Here is an 18,264-nt window from a genome sequence, read left to right on the forward strand (position 1 = left end):
GAGATAGATAGATAGATATGAGATAGATAGATAGATAGATATGAGATAGATAGATATGAGATAGATATGAGATAGATAGATATGAGATAGATAGATAGATATGAGAGAGAGAGCTAGATAGATAGATATGAGATAGATAGATAGATATGAGATAGATAGATAGATATGAGATAGATAGATATGAGATAGATAGATATGAGATAGATAGATATGAGATAGATAGATATGAGATAGATCTATCTATCTATCTCTCATATCTATCTATCTATCTCTTATCTATCTATCTATCTCTTATCTATCTATCTATCTCATATCTATCTATTTATCTATCTCATATCTATCTATCTCATATCTATCTATCTATCTCATATCTATCTATCTCATATCTATCTATCTCATATCTATCTATCTATCTATCTCATATCTATCTATCTATCTCATATCTATCTATCTATCTATCTCATATCTATCTATCTATCTATCTCATATCTATCTATCTCTCTCATATCTATCTATCTCATATCTATCTCATATCTATCTATCTATCTATCTATCTCATATCTATCTATCTATCTATCTCATATCTATCTATCTATCTATCTATCTCATATCTATCTCATATCATCTCATATCTATCCATCTATCTATCTATCTATCTATCTATCTATCTCATATCTATCTCATATCTATCCATCTATCTATCTATCTCATATCTATCTATCTATCTATCTATCTCATATCTATCTCATATCATCTCATATCTATCCATCTATCTATCTATCTATCTATCTCATATCTATCTCATATCTATCTATCTATCTATCTATCTATCTCATATCTATCTATCTATCTATCTCATATCTATCTATCTCATATCTATCTATCTATCTCATATATATATCTATCTATCTATCTATCTCATATCTATCTCATATCTATCTCATATCTATCTATCTATCTCATATCTATCTATCTCATATCTATCTCATATCTATCTATCTATCTCATATATATATATATCTATTTATCTATCTCATATCTATCTATCTATCTCATATCTATCTATCTATCTCATATATATATATATATATATATATCTATCTCATATCTATCTCATATCTATCTATCTCATATCTATCTATCTATCTATCTCATATATATATATATATCTATCTATCTCATATCTATCTCATATCTATCTATCTATCTATCTATCTATCTATCTCATATCTATCTATCTATCTATCTCATATCTATCTCATATCTATCTATCTCATATCTATCTATCTATCTCATATCTATCTCATATCTATCTATCTATCTATCTCATATCTATCTATCTATCTATCTCATATATATATCTATCTATCTATCTATCTCATATCTATCTCATATCTATCTATCTCATATCTATCTATCTCATATCTATCTATCTATCTCATATCTATCTCATATCTATCTATCTATCTATCTATCTCATATATATATATATATCTATTTATCTATCTCATATCTATCTCATATCTATCTATCTCATATCTATCTATCTATCTCATATATATATATATCTATCTATCTCATATCTATCTCATATCTATCTCATATCTATCTATCTATCTATCTATCTATCTCATATATATATATATATATCTATCTATCTCATATCTATCTCATATCTATCTATCTATCTATCTATCTATCTATCTCATATATATATATATATCTATCTATCTATCTCATATCTATCTCATATCTATCTATCTCATATCTATCTATCTATCTCATATCTATCTCATATCTATTTATCTATCTATCTATCTATCTATCTATATGTCCCAGTGTAAGCAGCATGTGACAGTCCGCAGCTTTATCTGTATATATTCTATATATTTGCTCCCCCGGCTCCGGCATCTGATGGTCCGGCACTATATTACTGGATTGTTACCAAGGTGACCGAGGCCGGATGTTCTTATCTTTGCTTCTTCCAGACTATAGAACCTTCTATATACGTAGATGCCGACAGACCAGAGAAGCTGCCGCACCAGATGCCGGATGATGGGAATGTGTCAGTAGGACACACACAGGGTTAATGGCGTCAGTACGGAAGAATATAGATATAAGTTTCTGGTTAAGCAGGTTTTAATTATTCAGTCCGGCGCGGTGTACGGCGGCCCCGGCTCTCTCGCGGTGATGGAGTGCGGCATGTTTATGGAGAGAACGCCGGAGAGATCTGATTAACTAATCAAATATTAAAAGGTACAATGTGTACGGAGCGGCCGGCCGCGCGTCATACACAGGGCGCCGCGTATACGCTGAATACCAAGTATAAATTACCGCAACGGCTACCATCTGCGCCGCCGCCCTCCGCCGGGAGACGACGTGGCGGTAAGTGAGGAGATTTACAGCCCAACTTAAGACCCTTTAATAATTAACGCTCAATAAAGACGAGGAAATGGGAGCATCATGGGAAATTGGGGAGGAGCCTAAGAGGATTTTTAAAGGGACAGGACGGCAGGAAAAAAACTACTGCCCGCTGACAGCTATACTGAACTACAACTCCCAGCATGCCTTGAGGTTGTATCTACAGCAATTGTTTCCAAACTGCGGATCTCCAGCTGTTACAAAACTACAACTCCCAACATGACCTGAGGTCAAATCTAGGCCTTAAGAAGTCGTATAGCTGATGCACTACAACTCCCAGGATGACCAGAAGTTATATCTATGTCCTGAGTAGCCTCTGTAGCAGTGTTTTCCAAACAGTGTGTCTCCAGCTGTGGCAAAACTACAGGTCAAATCTATGCCTGAATAAGTCGTATAGCTGTTGTACTACAACTCCCAGCATGACCTGAGATCAAATCTATGCCTGAAGTCGTATAGCGGTTGTACTACAACTCCCAGCATGATCTGAGTTTAAATCTATGCCTGAAGTCGTATAGCTGTTGTACTACAACTCCCAGCATGACCTGAGATCAAATCTATGCCTGAAGTCGTATAGCGGTTGTACTACAACTCCCAGCATGACCTGAGTTTAAATCTACGCCTTAATAAGTCATATAGCTGCTGCACTACAACTCCCAGCATGACCTGAGGTCAAATCTATGTCTAAAGAAGTTGTATAGCTGTTGTACTACAACTCCCAGCATGACCTGAGATCAAATCTATGTCTAAAATAAGTCTTATAGCTGTTACACTACAACTCCCAGGATGACTAGATATTATATCTATGTCCTGAGTAGCCTCTGTAGCAGTGTTTTCCAAACAGTGTGTCTTCAGCTGTTGCAAAACTACAACTCCTAGCATGCCAGGACAGCCAGAGGCCTTGCTGGGAGTAGTAGTTTTGCAACAGCTGGAGGCACACTGTTTGGAAAACACTGTCCTGTTGGATTGGTCTCCAAATTGTGATCATCCAGCTGCTGCAGGACTACAACTCCCAGCATGGCCTGAGATAATCTCTATGTCCTAGGCATTATCTATAACGCTGATCCCTAACTGGGACTATTCACTTGTTGAAAAACTACAACTCCCAGCATGACCAGAGATCATATCTGAGCAGCCTCTGTAGAACTGGTCTCCAAACTGTGGCTATCCATCTGTTGCAAAACTACAACTACCAGCATGCCCTGAAAACATATATACGTCCTGGCTAGACCTATAGAATTGGTCGCCATCCTTTGGCTCTCCACTACAACTCCCAGTATGACCTGAGGTCAAATCTATGCCTGTTATAGAATTTTCTGCAACTGTCGGCTAAACGTCAGTTGCACTACAACTCCCAGCATGCTCTGAAAGCATTTCAATGTCCTAGAAATACTTTGGCTTAACAGCCGGTATAAAACTACAACTCCCAGCGTAGCCTGTCACCGTATCTTTGTCCGGGGCAGCCTCTTTATAGTGTTGGTCTCTAACATGGACTCCCCAGTGAACTACAACTCCCAGCATGCTCTGAGAGCATATCCATGTCCTGGGCAGCCCCTAAAATAGTCACTGATGCAGCAGAGCCGAGTTTTCTATGCAGCTGCAAAACTACAACTGCACACAGGCGGCTGTTCGGGCATGCTGGGAGTTGTAGTTTTGCAACCATGTGACAAACTCAGCCTTACTGGGAGTTGTAGTTTTGCAACAGCTGGAGGCGCCCTGGTTAGGAAAGGCTGCCATAAATAGTCACTGATGCAGCAGAGCTGAGTTTGTCATGTAGTTGCAAAATTACAACTCCACTTAGGCGGCTGTCAGGGCATGCTGGGAGTTGTAGTTTTCCAACAGCTGAAGGCACCCTGGTAGGGAAACACTGTCATAAAGAGTAGTCATCAATGCAGCAAGGCTAGGTTTGCCACGTGGTTGCAAAACTACAACTCCCAGCATGCCCGGACAGCCAAAGGCTGTCCGGACATGCTGGGAGTTGTAGTATTGCAACAGCTGGAGGCTGACCGGTTAGGAAAGGCTGCCATAAATAGTAATCGATGCAGCAGAGCTGAGTTTGTCATGTAGTTGCAACACTACAACTCCAGGCAGGCGGCTCTCAGGGCATGCTGGGAGTTGTAGTCTTCCAACAGCTGGAGGCACCCTGGTCAGGAAACACTGTCATAAAGTGTAGTCATCAATGCAGCAGAGCTGCGTTTGTCATGTAGTTGCAAAACTACAACTATGCCCTGAGAGCATATCCATGTTCAGGGCGGCTCCTATAGCGCTGGCTTCTAACTCAGCCTTTGGCTATCTGGGCATGCTGGGAGTTGTAGTTTTGCAACAGCTGGAGGCACCTTGGTCGGGAAACACTGCCATAAAGAGTAGTCATCAATGTAGCAAAGCTGGGTTTGTCACATGATTGCAAAACTACAACTCCCAGCATGCCCGGACAGCCTTCGGCTGTCCGGGCATAATGGGAGTTGTAGTTTTGCAACAGCTGGAGGCACACCGTTAGGAAAGGCTGCCATAAATAGTCATCCAGGCAGCAGAGCTGAGTATGTCATGTAGTTGCAAAACTACAACTCCACGCAGACGGCTCCCAGGGCATGCTGGGAGTTGTAGTTTTGCCGAGCGCACTCACTGCGGATCTTCTTCTGCCACTTCATCTCGTTGTACAGATCCTCCGTCTGCTGGAAGAAGTCGTTGACTTTGCTGCCCTGCTCGTCCCGCTCGGTGGTGTTGAACACGCGCCACATGGACTCCCGGGTCAGGTATTCACAGATGTTGGGTACGGGGAAGACGATCTGCTCCATAGTACGATCATGGCGGACGATCTGCAAGAGAACAGGAGCCATGGTAATCTGCACAGTGACACGAAAAAAATCTACACCAAATACGGCCTTTTGTAAAATAAAATAATATAAAAAACATGAAACATATATGGATCAAGTAAATTTTTTTTAACTAAACCATAAATGGCATTAGTAAGAAAAAACATGAAAAACGAATACAAACATAACATTATCGAAAAAAAAAACACATAAAAAACAACCCCAAATATGCCATTGGTAAAAAAAAAATATATAATAATAATAACATGAAAAACTACCCTATATATGGCATTAGTAAAAAATAAAAAATAAACGTGAAAAACTACCCAAGATATGGCATTAGAAAAAACTACCACAAACATAGCATTATTTAAAAAAATATATATATAAATAAATAAAACATCCCCCCTCCTGAAATATGGCACTAGTAAAAAATAATAATAATAATAATAAGAAAAAAAAACACATACAAATATCCCATATACGGCCATGGTAAAAAAAATAAAACATGAAAAACTACCTCATATATGACATTAGTAAAAAAATGAAAAACTACCACAAACATTGCAATATTGAAAATAAAGAACCCATAAAAAAAGACCCCAAATATGAAGAATTAGTGAAAAAAGAATAAGAATAACCCTAAATTTGACATTAGTTTAAAAAAATAAAAAATACAATATTTGTGGTAGTTTTTTGTATTAGTAAAAAGAACATAAAAACCTATATCAAATATAGCATTAAAGAAATAAACAAGAGAAACAACCCTATATGTGGTATTAGTGGGGAAAAAAACTGAAAAAACTATCCCAAATATGGCACTGGTAAAAACATGAAAAACTAACCCAAATATAACATAAGTAAAACACAGAAAAAAAACTACCACAAAAATAGCATTATTGAAAAACAAACCAAATAAACTAACATAAAACACGACCCCAAATATGACATTAGTAAAAAAAATATTAGGAATGACCCCAAATTTAACAATAGTAAAAAAATATGAAAAACTACTACAAATAACGCATTAGTGAAAAGAACATAAAAACCTACCTCAAATACAGCATGAAACCCCCCCCCCCCCCCCGCCGAATATGACATTAGTAAAAAATTAAAATAACTATCCCAAATACGGCAATAATCATAAAATATATACACACACATATATATATATATGCGCCAGAATATGGGGTTTATATATGGAATTGACAAGAAAACATGAATAATTAACTCCAATATTGCATTAAAGAGAAAAAAAAAAACAATAGTAAAGCAAAATATGGCATGAGAGAAAAAAGCATGAAAAACTCAAAAAACTCAAATATGGCATAAGTGAAAAATCATGAAAAATAACCCCAAATACGACATATATGACAAATATGGGTGGGGCCCGACGCTCCCGTGTGAACGGAGCCTTATGGCTCAGCTTAGTTGGCACATGTTACATCTGGCTGCTTCAGAGGGAATTTACACGGAATAACACTTTACCTCAATCTGGGCGGTGTGGTTGTTGTAGTACTTCAGAGCCTCATCGCCCTCGTCCGGATCGTTCCCCGGCTTCAGCATCTGCTGCAGGGTCTTGTAGTGGCGGGCCAGCTGGAGACACAACACATCGCTGTCAGTGGATCGGCCTCATGGTGGCCCACACTTATTTATACAAGTTTTTCCTGCTCATAAACCACCTGCTTAGCTTTAACAGCCATGAGTCCCTTGCTGAAACTACTACTCCCATCATGCACTCCCTGCTGTTGGCATCTAGACCAGGGTCCCTTCAATTACACAACAGAATTCAGTCTCTTGATTTAGCTTTTATCTGTCATATGCAGGAACCTAAATTAACACATTGTAAAAAGTTTCCTCAACATGTTTCACCACACTACAGCTGGCGTCTTCAGGGGCTTGACTCAGGTGGAGGCCCTGTCCTATGGTCTGACCCAGTCTACTCATGCCGTCACGCGGGGGGTCGTGACATCACGGCCACGCCCCTTGTGACATCACACCGCATCCCCTCAATGCAAGCCCCATAGACTTGCATTGAGGGGGCGTGATGTCACAAGGGGCGAGGCCCATGACGTCACAACCCCCGCAGCCCGTACCCAGCGTTCGGAACATAATGTTTCAAAGGCTGGAGCAGTGGAGTACCCCTTTAAGGCTCTGTTTAGAGAAGCAGAGGGTTTGGAGCTCTGTATCAGAAAAAATAAAGCTCTGCCTTCTATAAAGATGTATTGTCAAATTACTTAGCACCGAATTTGGGATTTATTAATCCCCCCTGATCCACTAAAAATATTAAGTCATTACGACTGAAGACGCCACCTGTAGTGTGGTGAAACATGGTGGGGGGCTTTGTACACTCCTGGCTACAAATTACACTGACTTAAACTTACAGAACCCACAGCTGGGCCTTTATTTTTAGTTATTTTTTAACCTGGGTCAGAACGTTTAGTGACCCTGTCTTTCTAGTCTCAACCAGGCTACTGAAGACATCATTGACTCCCACTTTAGGACCACCACCTGGACCTCTCAGGTCATACCCAAAAACTAGATCCAAATATTGTTACGCCATCACCGACCATAGCAAACACCTGGCTTTATGAATGGCAGATGTCTCAGGCGGAGATCTCTGTCCTTCTAGTCAAAGCCTACTCAAGACTTCACTGACTCTCACTCCAGGATCACTATCATCACCTTCACCACTCATATCAGAAATTAAGAACCAATGACAGTGTATTATCGCTCCTAGAAAACACTTCCCTTCATCAGGGTCGGCACATTTAGTGACCGGGCCGAGTGTGTCAGGCAGAGGTCAATGTCCTTTATGGCTACTCAAGATATCACTGACTCCCACCCTAGGATCACCACAATCACATGCACCACTCAGATCATATCCTAAAATTAGACTCAAATATTGTTATATCATCACCGACCACAGCAAACATTTGGCTTTAAAAATGTCTCAGCCAATCTACTCAAGACTTCAATGACTCCCACCTAGGATCACCATCATCACATGCACAACTCATATTAGAGATGAAGAACCAATAATGGTGTATAATGATCTCTCTCAGAAAACACTTCCCTTTATCAGGGTCGGCACATTTAGTGACCGGGGTGAATGTCTCAGGCTGAGGTCAATGTCCTTCTTGCCTACTCAAGACATCAATGACTCCCCCCCTAGGATCACCATCATCACATGCACAACTATATTAGAAATGAAGAACCAATAATGGTGTATAATGATCTCTCCCAGAAAACACTTCACTTCATCAGGGTCGGCACATTTAGTGACCGGGGTGAATGTCTCAGGCTGAGGTCAATGTCCTTCTTGCCTACTCAAGACATCAATGACTCCCCCCCTAGGATCACCATCATCACATGCACCACTCATATCCTTAACCAACACCCAACGACAGTGTATGATCATCCCTCCCTGAAAACCCTTCACTTTACACAGAATCAGGATCAGCACATTTAGTGACCAGAGCCGAGTGTCTCAGGCTGAGGTCAATGTCCCGCAGTCTTCACAATGGGGAAGTAAGAAGAAAGTGCAAACGTTTCTGTAGAAAGCATCGGCTAAGAGAAAGTCATAACATTTCCTTCAGAGTGGTGGAAAGCTCACAACTCTAACCAATTCTATCATCTAGGACCCCTCTCCAGCATAGCAGGACCACCACCAAGGGCAAGGGCAGGGTTGGCACCAACGGCAGTGACATCAGCTGCCGTGATGATCACAGGGTGGTTTAAGGGATGGTCACATTATCCCTGGTGGTCTAGAGCAGTGGTCTCAAACTGTGGCCCGCCAGATGTTGCAAAACTTCAACTCCCAAACATGGTATCACTGGAGGTCTAGAGGTTAATACATAATGAACAAAAGCCCAGCGTCCAGGATACACCACTTTTCCTGTGAGGTGTAGAACAGGTCTACAAATAGAACTTTGTGGAGATTTAGACCATTGCACGAAATTTATCATGGGGCTTGCACAAGTTTGATAAATTTGGAGAAATTGCTCCAAATTTAGACCAACCAAAATGATCTACAAAAAACGTCTACCAATAACAACATTGATACATCTCCCCCAATATCACTGGGGGTCTAGAGGTTAATACATAATATCACTGGGGGTCTAGAGGTTAATACATAATATCACTGGGGGTCTACAGCATAAAACATAATATCACTGGGGGTCTAGAGGTTAATACATAATATCACTGGGGGTCTAGAGGTTAATACATAATATCACTGGGGGTCTAAAGCATAAAACATAATATCACTGGGGGGTCTAGAGCATAAAACATAATATCACTGGGGGTCTAGAGGTTAATACATAATATCACTGGGGGTCTAGAGCATAAAACATAATATCACTGGGGGTCTAGAGGTTAATACATAATATCACTGGGATTCTGGAGATTAATACATAATATCACTGGGGGTCTGGAGGTTAATACATATTATCACTGGGCGTCTGGAGGTTAATACATAATATCACTGGGGGTCTAGAGGTTAATACATAATATCACTGGGGGTCTAGAGCATAAAACATAATATCACTGGGGGTCTAGAGGTTAATACATAATATCACTGGGGGTCTAGAGGTTAATACATAATATCACTGGGGGTCTGGAGGTTAATACATACCGTAATATCACTGGGGGTCTGGAGGTTAATACATATTATCACTGGGCGTCTGGAGATTAATACATAATATCACTGGGGGTCTGGAGGTTAATACATAATATCACTGGGGGTCTAGAGGTTAATACATAATATCACTGGGGGTCTGGAGGTTAATACATAATATCACTGGGGGTCTAGAGGTTGATACATATTATCACTTGAAGTCTAGAGGTCAATTCATAATATTAACCTCCGTCCCTCTCTCTGTGGGTCCATCCAGTCCCAGTGTCACTTCACTGGTACCACAACTCCCCCCCCCCACAACCCTCCCCCATGTGGTCTGGAGATGTCAAAGTTAAAAATAAATAAATAATAATAATAATCCTGTCCCCAGCTGCCTCCCTTTGACAAAGTGCCATACTAGGACTGGGCCTTATTGGCTCCACCCACGAGGAGCTGCACAAAACGTAAACAACAGAGAGGTTTTTTTTTATTATAGGACACATTACACAGAGATTTTTTTATTGTGTTTGCTATTAAAATTTGGCTCAATTTGAGTGAATGAGATGTAATGCTAGGCACGACCTGTGGATAAGTGTGGCGCTGTTTTATAACAAAAGCAGCCAAGTATTTCTAAACCAGAGATTATAAGCGGAGATTTGTTTTAATAGGTTATTATAAATGATGAGCATGAATGATGGAGCAGCGTGCACGGCGCCCCCTGTAGGCGGGTTCTTCGCCTTCTCTCCTTCCGTTCCAGCTCGCGCGCTTTTATCGCGTCCTCAGGGTTACAAATTATAAAGGTATTTGGAGAGAGCTCAGTGTTATTCGAGGTAAAGGCACAACAGGGAACAGTCTAATCAGGTCTACGGGGACCCAACAGCTTCCAGCTCACGTCTACTCGGCAGCACTTTCAATTAGCCGTGCGGACTCTGTTCCTGATAGAGAACGTCTGACACATGCCATCAAAATCCGGCTCCGGCGTTACCGACAGCTGTGAAATGAGGACGAGCGGCACGAGAGAAGGCATGAGGACGGGCATGTAGATGGGAATCACAATTCTACAGGATGGCGCATATATGGAACCATCAAGACATCAACATACGTATAGCTACTTATAGCTTCTATCCCTTTAAGAGAGGAAAAAAGAGGAGGGGCTTCCTATAAAACAAGGAGGGGCTTAAAGGGGTACTCTGCTGTGGATCCCCGCGATCTCGGCTGAGGCACCATAGACATTCGGTGCACGGAGAGTGCTGGATGACTGGCGATGGGAGTTGTAGTTTTGCAACAGATGTAGGCACCTTGGTTGGGAAACACCGCTATAAAGAGTAGTCAGTAGTCACCGATGCAGCAGAGCTCAGTTTGTCATGTAGTTGCATAATTACAACTACTAGCAAACCCGGAAAGAGGAAGGCTCTCTGGGCATGCTGGGAGTTGTAGTTTTGCAACAGCTGGAGGCACCCTGGTTGGGAAACATTGTCATAAATAGTCACTGATGCAGCAGAGCTGAGTTTGTCATGTAGTTGCAAAACTACAACTCCCAGCAAACCAGGAAAGCTAATGGCTCTCTGGGCATGCTGGGAGTTGCAGTTTAACAACAGCTGGAGGCACCTTGGTTGGGCAACACTGTTATAAAGAGTAGTCACCGATGCAGCAGAGCTGAGTTTGTCATGTAGTTGCAAAATGACAACTCCTAGCAAATCCGGAAAGCTAAAGGCTCTCTGGGCATGCTGGGAGTTGTAGTTTTGCAACAGCTGGAGGCACCCTGATTGGGAAAGACTGTCATAAAAGAGTAGTCACCGATGCAGCAGAGCTAAGGTTGTTTTGTAGTTGCAAAACTACTACTCGCAGCATGCCCTGACAGTCAAAGGCTGTCTGGCAATGCTGAGAGTTGTAGTTTCACAAGAGATGGAGGGACTCTGGATAGGAAACACTGCCATAAATAGTTTGTCATGTAGTTTCAAAACTACAGCTCCCAGCATGCCCGAAGAGCCAAAGGATGTCCAAACATGCTGGGAGTTGTAGTTTTGCAACAGCTGGAGGCCCATTGTCATGTAGTTTTGCAACAGCTGGAGGCCCCATGGCTGGGAAACACTGCCATAAATGGTCACCGATGCAACAGAGCTGAGTTTATCATGTAGTTTCAAAACTACAACTCCCAGCATGCTTGGACATCCTTTGGTTGTGCGGGCATGCTGGGAGTTGTAGTTATGCAACAGCTGGAGGCCCCATGGCTGGGGAACACTGCCATAAATATTCACTGATGCAGCAGAGCCGAGTTTGTCATGTAGTTGCAAAACTACAACTCCCAGCATGCCCGGACAACCAAAGAATGTCCAAGCATGCTGGGAGTTGTAGTATTGCAACAGCTGGAGGCCCCACGGCTGGAGCCCATTGTCATGTAGTTGCAAAACTACAACTCCCAGCATGCCCGGACAGCCTTCGGCACGCTGGGAGTCTTAGTTTTGCAACAGCTGGAGGCCCCATGGCTGGGAAGCACTGCCATAAATATTCACCGATGCAGGAGAGCTGAGTTTGTCATGTAGTTGCAAAACTACAACTCCCAGCATGCCCGGACAACCAAAGAATGTCCAAGCATGCTGGGAGTTGTAGTATTGCAACAGCTGGAGGCCCCACGGCTGGAGCCCATTGTCATGTAGTTGCAAAACTACAACTCCCAGCATGCCCGGACAGCCTTCGGCTGTCCTGGCACGCTGGGAGTCTTAGTTTTACAACAGCTGGAGGCTCCATGGCTGGGAAGCACTGCCATAAATATTCACCGATGCAGCAGAGCTGAGTTTGTCATGTAGTTGCAAGACTACAACTCCCAGCATGCCCGGACAGCCAAAGGCTGTCCGGGCACGCTGGGAGTTGTAGTTTTGCAACAGCTGGAGGCCCCATGGCTGGGAAGCACTGCCATAAATATTCACCGATGCAGCAGAGCTGAGTTTGTTGTGCTCCGGCTTCTTTTAAATCCACCTCACACAGAGAGCTCCCTAGAGCCCAGTATATGGATCCATACAACCCTCCGGGTTCTGCTACATCAGCATCATAATCGGTCTAGTATAAACTTGTTATTTTTCACACCGGGCGGTATTTATAATTTTTTTTCCGTGGCGACACAATAGGTCGGTGCCGCACTCAACATCGTGATTTCGGAAGCTAATGAAGATGTCACGCGAGGCGAAAAGTGACGGTAAGCAGAGATGGGGAGGGGGGGGGGGGGGGGTCTCCATGCACACAATTCGTCGCCGCACACCTCCCCGGTTATTCTGCGGCGGTTTAATTAGGCGCTGTCATTTCGATTCCAGACTGTGAGTCACGGCGCACTAGACTGTCTGCCTCAGGCGCGCGCTCTTCTACCGTACAGGAGACTTGTCACATGAAACCACAACAACAATTCACAGTGTGCGCCGGTTATAAATAGGCGGCGGCACGGTGGCGGTCGTTAATACAATGCTGGGGCGCCAAACTATGGGCGCCAAACACTATTGGCCGGCACCATAGATGGGTCATCACCCAGCATTCCAGTGACCCTGCATTACTTTTACAAATCTTACGGTCAATCTGGCATTTTATTCGTGAACCAGGCAGCTCAGGATGAACAATCGCTATTATAAGGAGCCACTGGAATGTATGAAAAGGGGTATGCATGAGAGCGGCCATTTTATCAGCTAAGGCGTCATCATTTAGTCGCAGGGTCACCCAGGCATCGTAGAAATACACAGTCTCTGCTCTCTGCGCCCCTCTGTCTGTGGCTCCGCCCATGAGGAGCTGAATGATCCTAAGACAACACAGAATCTTTATTTAAGAATTCATCATACAATGCAAATTTAGCTCCGCTAAAGTGAATGAAGCTGAGCTGCAATGCAGCACGTGACCTGTGGGTAAGTGTGGCGCTGTTTTTGAAACGGCAACATTTGCATTACAGTGCTCAATCATGTGACTACCCTGCTTTCCACAGACCCGGAGAGGCCAAGTAATCTGCATGGTATAACTTTTTCCTCACTGTCAACGTGACTTTACATTCATGAACCGGGAAGCTCAGGATGAGCAGCGCCAAAGATTTGTATTACATTCGTATAACTGCACCCAGGGCTTAATTGGGTGATAATTGGGTGATTACCCAGCTTTCCACGCACCCTCTCTTTGGATAGGTGTCCATCTTCACTGCCATTCTGACATGCTACTGATGAACAAGGAAGCTCAGGATGAACAGCACAAAAGATCTGTTCCAAATAGACAGTGTTATGACCGTATAGGGTTGTAACCCAACTTTCCACACACCCTGAAAGGAACAGCATCTACACTGTATTACTTTTTTTTTTTTTTTTTTACCTAATGGGTAAGTGTCAGTCCTCTCTGCTAATCTGACTTTCTATTCATGAACCAGGCAGCCCAGGATGAACAATACCAAAGGTCTGTCTCATGTAGAGAGTTACAATACTAAAGTCATACACAACATATCAAAATCTGCATAAAGGATGAACCAGGAAGCTCAGGATGAACAGCACCAAAAGTATGTGCACCCAGAGCTTACCCAGCTTTCCCCAGACCCTGAGTTGCAAACAAAGCCACATGGTATAACATTCAGTAAATGTGTCAGTCCTCACTGCCGACCTGACATCCTATTTATGAAGCAGGAGGCTCAGGATGTACAGCAACAAAGATATGTCCCGCATAGTGTTACCGTACAGACACAGAGTGGCAAAGAAATCTGCACGGTATTACTTTATTAGTAAGAAAAAAAAAGAAAAACAGCTCCACCCCTGTCCTCAGGTTGTGCATGGTACTGCACCTCAGTTCCATTGAAGTGAATGGAGACAAGTTGTAATACCACACACAGCCTGAGGACAGGGGTGGTGCTGTTTTTGGAAGAAATTAGCTCTGTTTTTTCTGGATAATCCCTCAGGATGAAATGTGCAAAAAATAAATAAATATGGTGCTATCGTTTGGATTACAGCACACACATAGTCTGTTATTCAGCTTTCTATAGATCCTGAATGGCATCTAAATTAAATTTAAAAAAAGAATCCTTTCTACAGTGGAAAATCCCCAAGAGGAACCTATTGATTCCTTTGGCTTTCTGGGCATGCTGGGATTTGTAGTGTTGCAACTACATGAAAAACTCAGTTCTGCTGCATCGGTGACTACTCTTTATGATAGTGTTTCCCAACCAGGGTGCCTCCAGCTGTTGCAAAACTACCACTTCCAGCATGCCCGGAAAGCCTTTGTCTTTTTGGGCATGCTAGGAGTTGTAGTGTTGCAACTACATGACAAACTCAGCTCTGCTGCATCAGAGACTATTCAAAGCAGTGTTTTCTAACCAGGGTGCCTCCAGCTGTTGCAAAACTACAACTCCCAGCATGCCTGGACTCCAAGTTTTCAAACTACATGACAAAATCAGCTCTGCTGCGTTGATGACTACTCTTTATGACAGTGTTTGCCAACCAGGGTGCCTCCAGCTGTTGCAAAACTTCAACTCCCAGCATGCCAAAGGCATGCTGGGAGTTGTAGTTTTGCAACAGCTGGAGGCTCCCTGGTTGGGAAACACTGTATTACACTGCACTTACAATATCCCCTACAGAGGTTAAAGAGGATGGCGGCTCGTCCAAGGTGAGTACCCAGTGCCGCGTGCCCAGGACCTGCTTAATCACTGACTGCGACCCCTGTGGCATATTTATGTCTGGCTGCTCACACCGGGTCAGGCATTTACAAGAACGGTCTCTTTCCTTTCTGGTAAAATTATTCACAGGTCATGCCTTGGAAGAGGTAAAAAGCCTGATCCCCATCCCCCTCCCTGTCCCCAATGCTGGAGAAGATGAAACTAAAGTCGGTGCCAAAAATATTCCGTCTGCACCAAATGCGAAAATAGAAGAAAAATAAGGACGTGAAACCGGATGATGGAGGTGAAGCCGCCGCGATGGAAAAAGGAGAACGACGCTCAGATTGATGGTCATGCGATAAATGGGAAGTGGCGGGCACGCAGTGCTGGCGTGGGTCACATCCGTGCAGGGCGGGCACGCTGGGTGACATGCTCACCACAACCGACTGAGAGTCCAGTCACTATCTGCAGGAAGGCAGCTGTACGTATATATTTAGTAAAGAGGAAGTCGTGCTACTAGAAGTCATGAAGGCATCTCCAGAGGTTATGAGGTAATAGCGCCTCTAGAGGTCACAAAGGAACATAATCTCCAAAGGTTATGAGGTCATAGCGCCTCTAGAGGTCACAAAGGAACATAATCTCCAAAGGTTATGAGGTAAAAGCGCCTCTACAGGTCACAAAGGAACATAATCTCCAAAGGTTATGAGGTAATAGCGCCTCTACAGGTCACAATGGAACATAATCTCCAAAGGTTATGAGGTAATAGCGCCTCTACAGGTCACAATGGAACATAATCTCCAAAGGTTATGAGGTAATAGCGCCTCTACAGGTCACAATGGAACATAATCTCCAAAGGTTATGAGGTAATAGCGCCTCTACAGGTCATAATGGAATGGCATCTCCAGAGGTTATGAGGTAATAGCGCCTCTAGAGGTCACAATGGAACGGCATCTCCAGAGGTTATGAGGTAATAGCGCCTCTAGAGGTCACAATGGAACGGCATCTCCAGAGGTTATGAAGATATAGCGCCTCTAGAGGTCACAATGGAACGGCATCTCCAGAGGTTATGAAGATATAGCGCCTCTAGAGGTCATGAAGAAACAGAATTTCCAGAGGTTATAAGCTAATAGCGCCTCTAGAGGTCACAAAGGAACATAATCTCCAAAGGTTATGAGGTCATAGTGCCTCTAAAGGTCACAAAGGAACATATATGGACATTTATCAACGGGTTTAGTCAGGTTTTCTTTACTATAATTGTCGCAAAATTGTCGCAACTGCAACTACGTGATTTTTCGTGCGACATTTTGACTGGAAAGTGAGAAAAGCAAGTTTTCCAAAAATTAACTATGTAGTAATAATTTTAAAATGGACTACAGGTAGTCAGGTATTTATTAACTGCGACAGTTGCAACTGCGCAAAAAAAAGTCGCAACAGCGTTAAAAATTGACTAAATTTACTCCAGCTCAAACATGGAGCAGAAAAAGATACTACCAAAGTAAAAAAGGAAAAATTGCTTACGTGAAAGAAAATTATCAACAGGCTGAAATCAGTTGATAAATAAATCACACATAAGCAAAAAAAAAAAGTAAGGAAAAAATTACTAAAAAAAAGACTACATAAGCAAACATTGATAAATGTCCCTCATTATCTCCAAAGGTTATGAGGTCATAGCGCCTCTAGAGGTCACAAAGGAACATAATCTCCAAAGGTTATGAGGTAAAAGCGCCTCTACAGGTCACAATGGAACATAATCTCCAAAGGTTATGAGGTAATAGCGCCTCTACAGGTCACAATGGAACATAATCTCCAAAGGTTATGAGGTAATAGCGCCTCTACAGGTCACAATGGAACATAATCTCCAAAGGTTATGAGGTAATAGCGCCTCTACAGGTCACAATGGAACATACTCTCCAAAGGTTATGAGGTAATAGCGCCTCTACAGGTCACAATGGAACATAATCTCCAAAGGTTATGAGGTAATAGCGCCTCTACAGGTCACAATGGAACATAATCTCCAAAGGTTATGAGGTAATAGCGCCTCTACAGGTCACAATGGAACATAATCTCCAAAGGTTATGAGGTAATAGCGCCTCTACAGGTCACAATGGAACATAATCTCCAAAGGTTATGAGGTAATAGCGCCTCTACAGGTCACAATGGAATGGCATCTCCAGAGGTTATGAGGTAATAGCGCCTCTACAGGTCACAATGGAATGGCATCTCCAGAGGTTATGAGGTAATAGCGCCTCTAGAGGTCACAATGGAACGGCATCTCCAGAGGTTATGAGGAAATAGCGCCTCTAGAGGTCACAATGGAATGGCATCTCCAGAGGTTATGAGGAAATAGCGCCTCTAGAGGTCACAATGGAACGGCATCTTCAGAGGTTATGAGGTAATAGCGCCTCTAGAGGTCATGAAGAAACAGATTTCCCAGAGGTTATGAGGTAACAGCACCTATAGGGTCATGAAGGAACGGCATCTCCAGAGGTTATGAAGTAATAGCGACTCTAGAGGTCACGAAGTAACAGCATCTCTAGAGGTTATGAGGTAACAGCCCCTCTAGAGGTCATGAAGAAACTGCATCCCCAGAGGTTATGAGGTAACAGCACCGCTAGTGATCATGAAGAAACAATATCCCTAGTGATCATGAAGTAACAACAATCTTAGTGATCATGAAGTAACAGTATCTATAGTGGTCATTAAATTACAGCGCTCCTAGTGGTCATGAAGTAACAATGTCCCTATTGTTTATGAAGTAACAGCACTCCTAGTGATCATGAAGTTACAGTATCTCTAGTGGTCATTAAGTAACA

At 42.7% G+C, this 18,264-nt stretch overlaps 1 protein-coding gene across 7 annotated transcripts in view; it reads right to left on the reverse strand.

The window, feature by feature from the left end:
- The window catches only part of ITPR2 (inositol 1,4,5-trisphosphate receptor type 2), a 301,374-nt gene that overhangs the window by 57,965 nt on the left and 225,145 nt on the right, over window positions 1-18,264 (reverse strand). For all 7 annotated transcript variants that reach the window (XM_056517619.1, XM_056517614.1, XM_056517618.1 and 4 more), the window contains 2 exons: window positions 6,720-6,827; window positions 5,042-5,234 (listed from right to left, as the gene is read on the reverse strand). In XM_056517619.1, coding sequence (XP_056373594.1) covers window positions 5,042-5,234; window positions 6,720-6,827 — 301 coding nt within the window. The remainder of the gene's footprint in view (window positions 1-5,041; window positions 5,235-6,719; window positions 6,828-18,264) is intronic.

The sequence above is a fragment of the Hyla sarda genome, chromosome 4 (assembly GCF_029499605.1).
Source record: "Hyla sarda isolate aHylSar1 chromosome 4, aHylSar1.hap1, whole genome shotgun sequence".
Lineage (NCBI taxonomy): Eukaryota > Metazoa > Chordata > Amphibia > Anura > Hylidae > Hyla > Hyla sarda.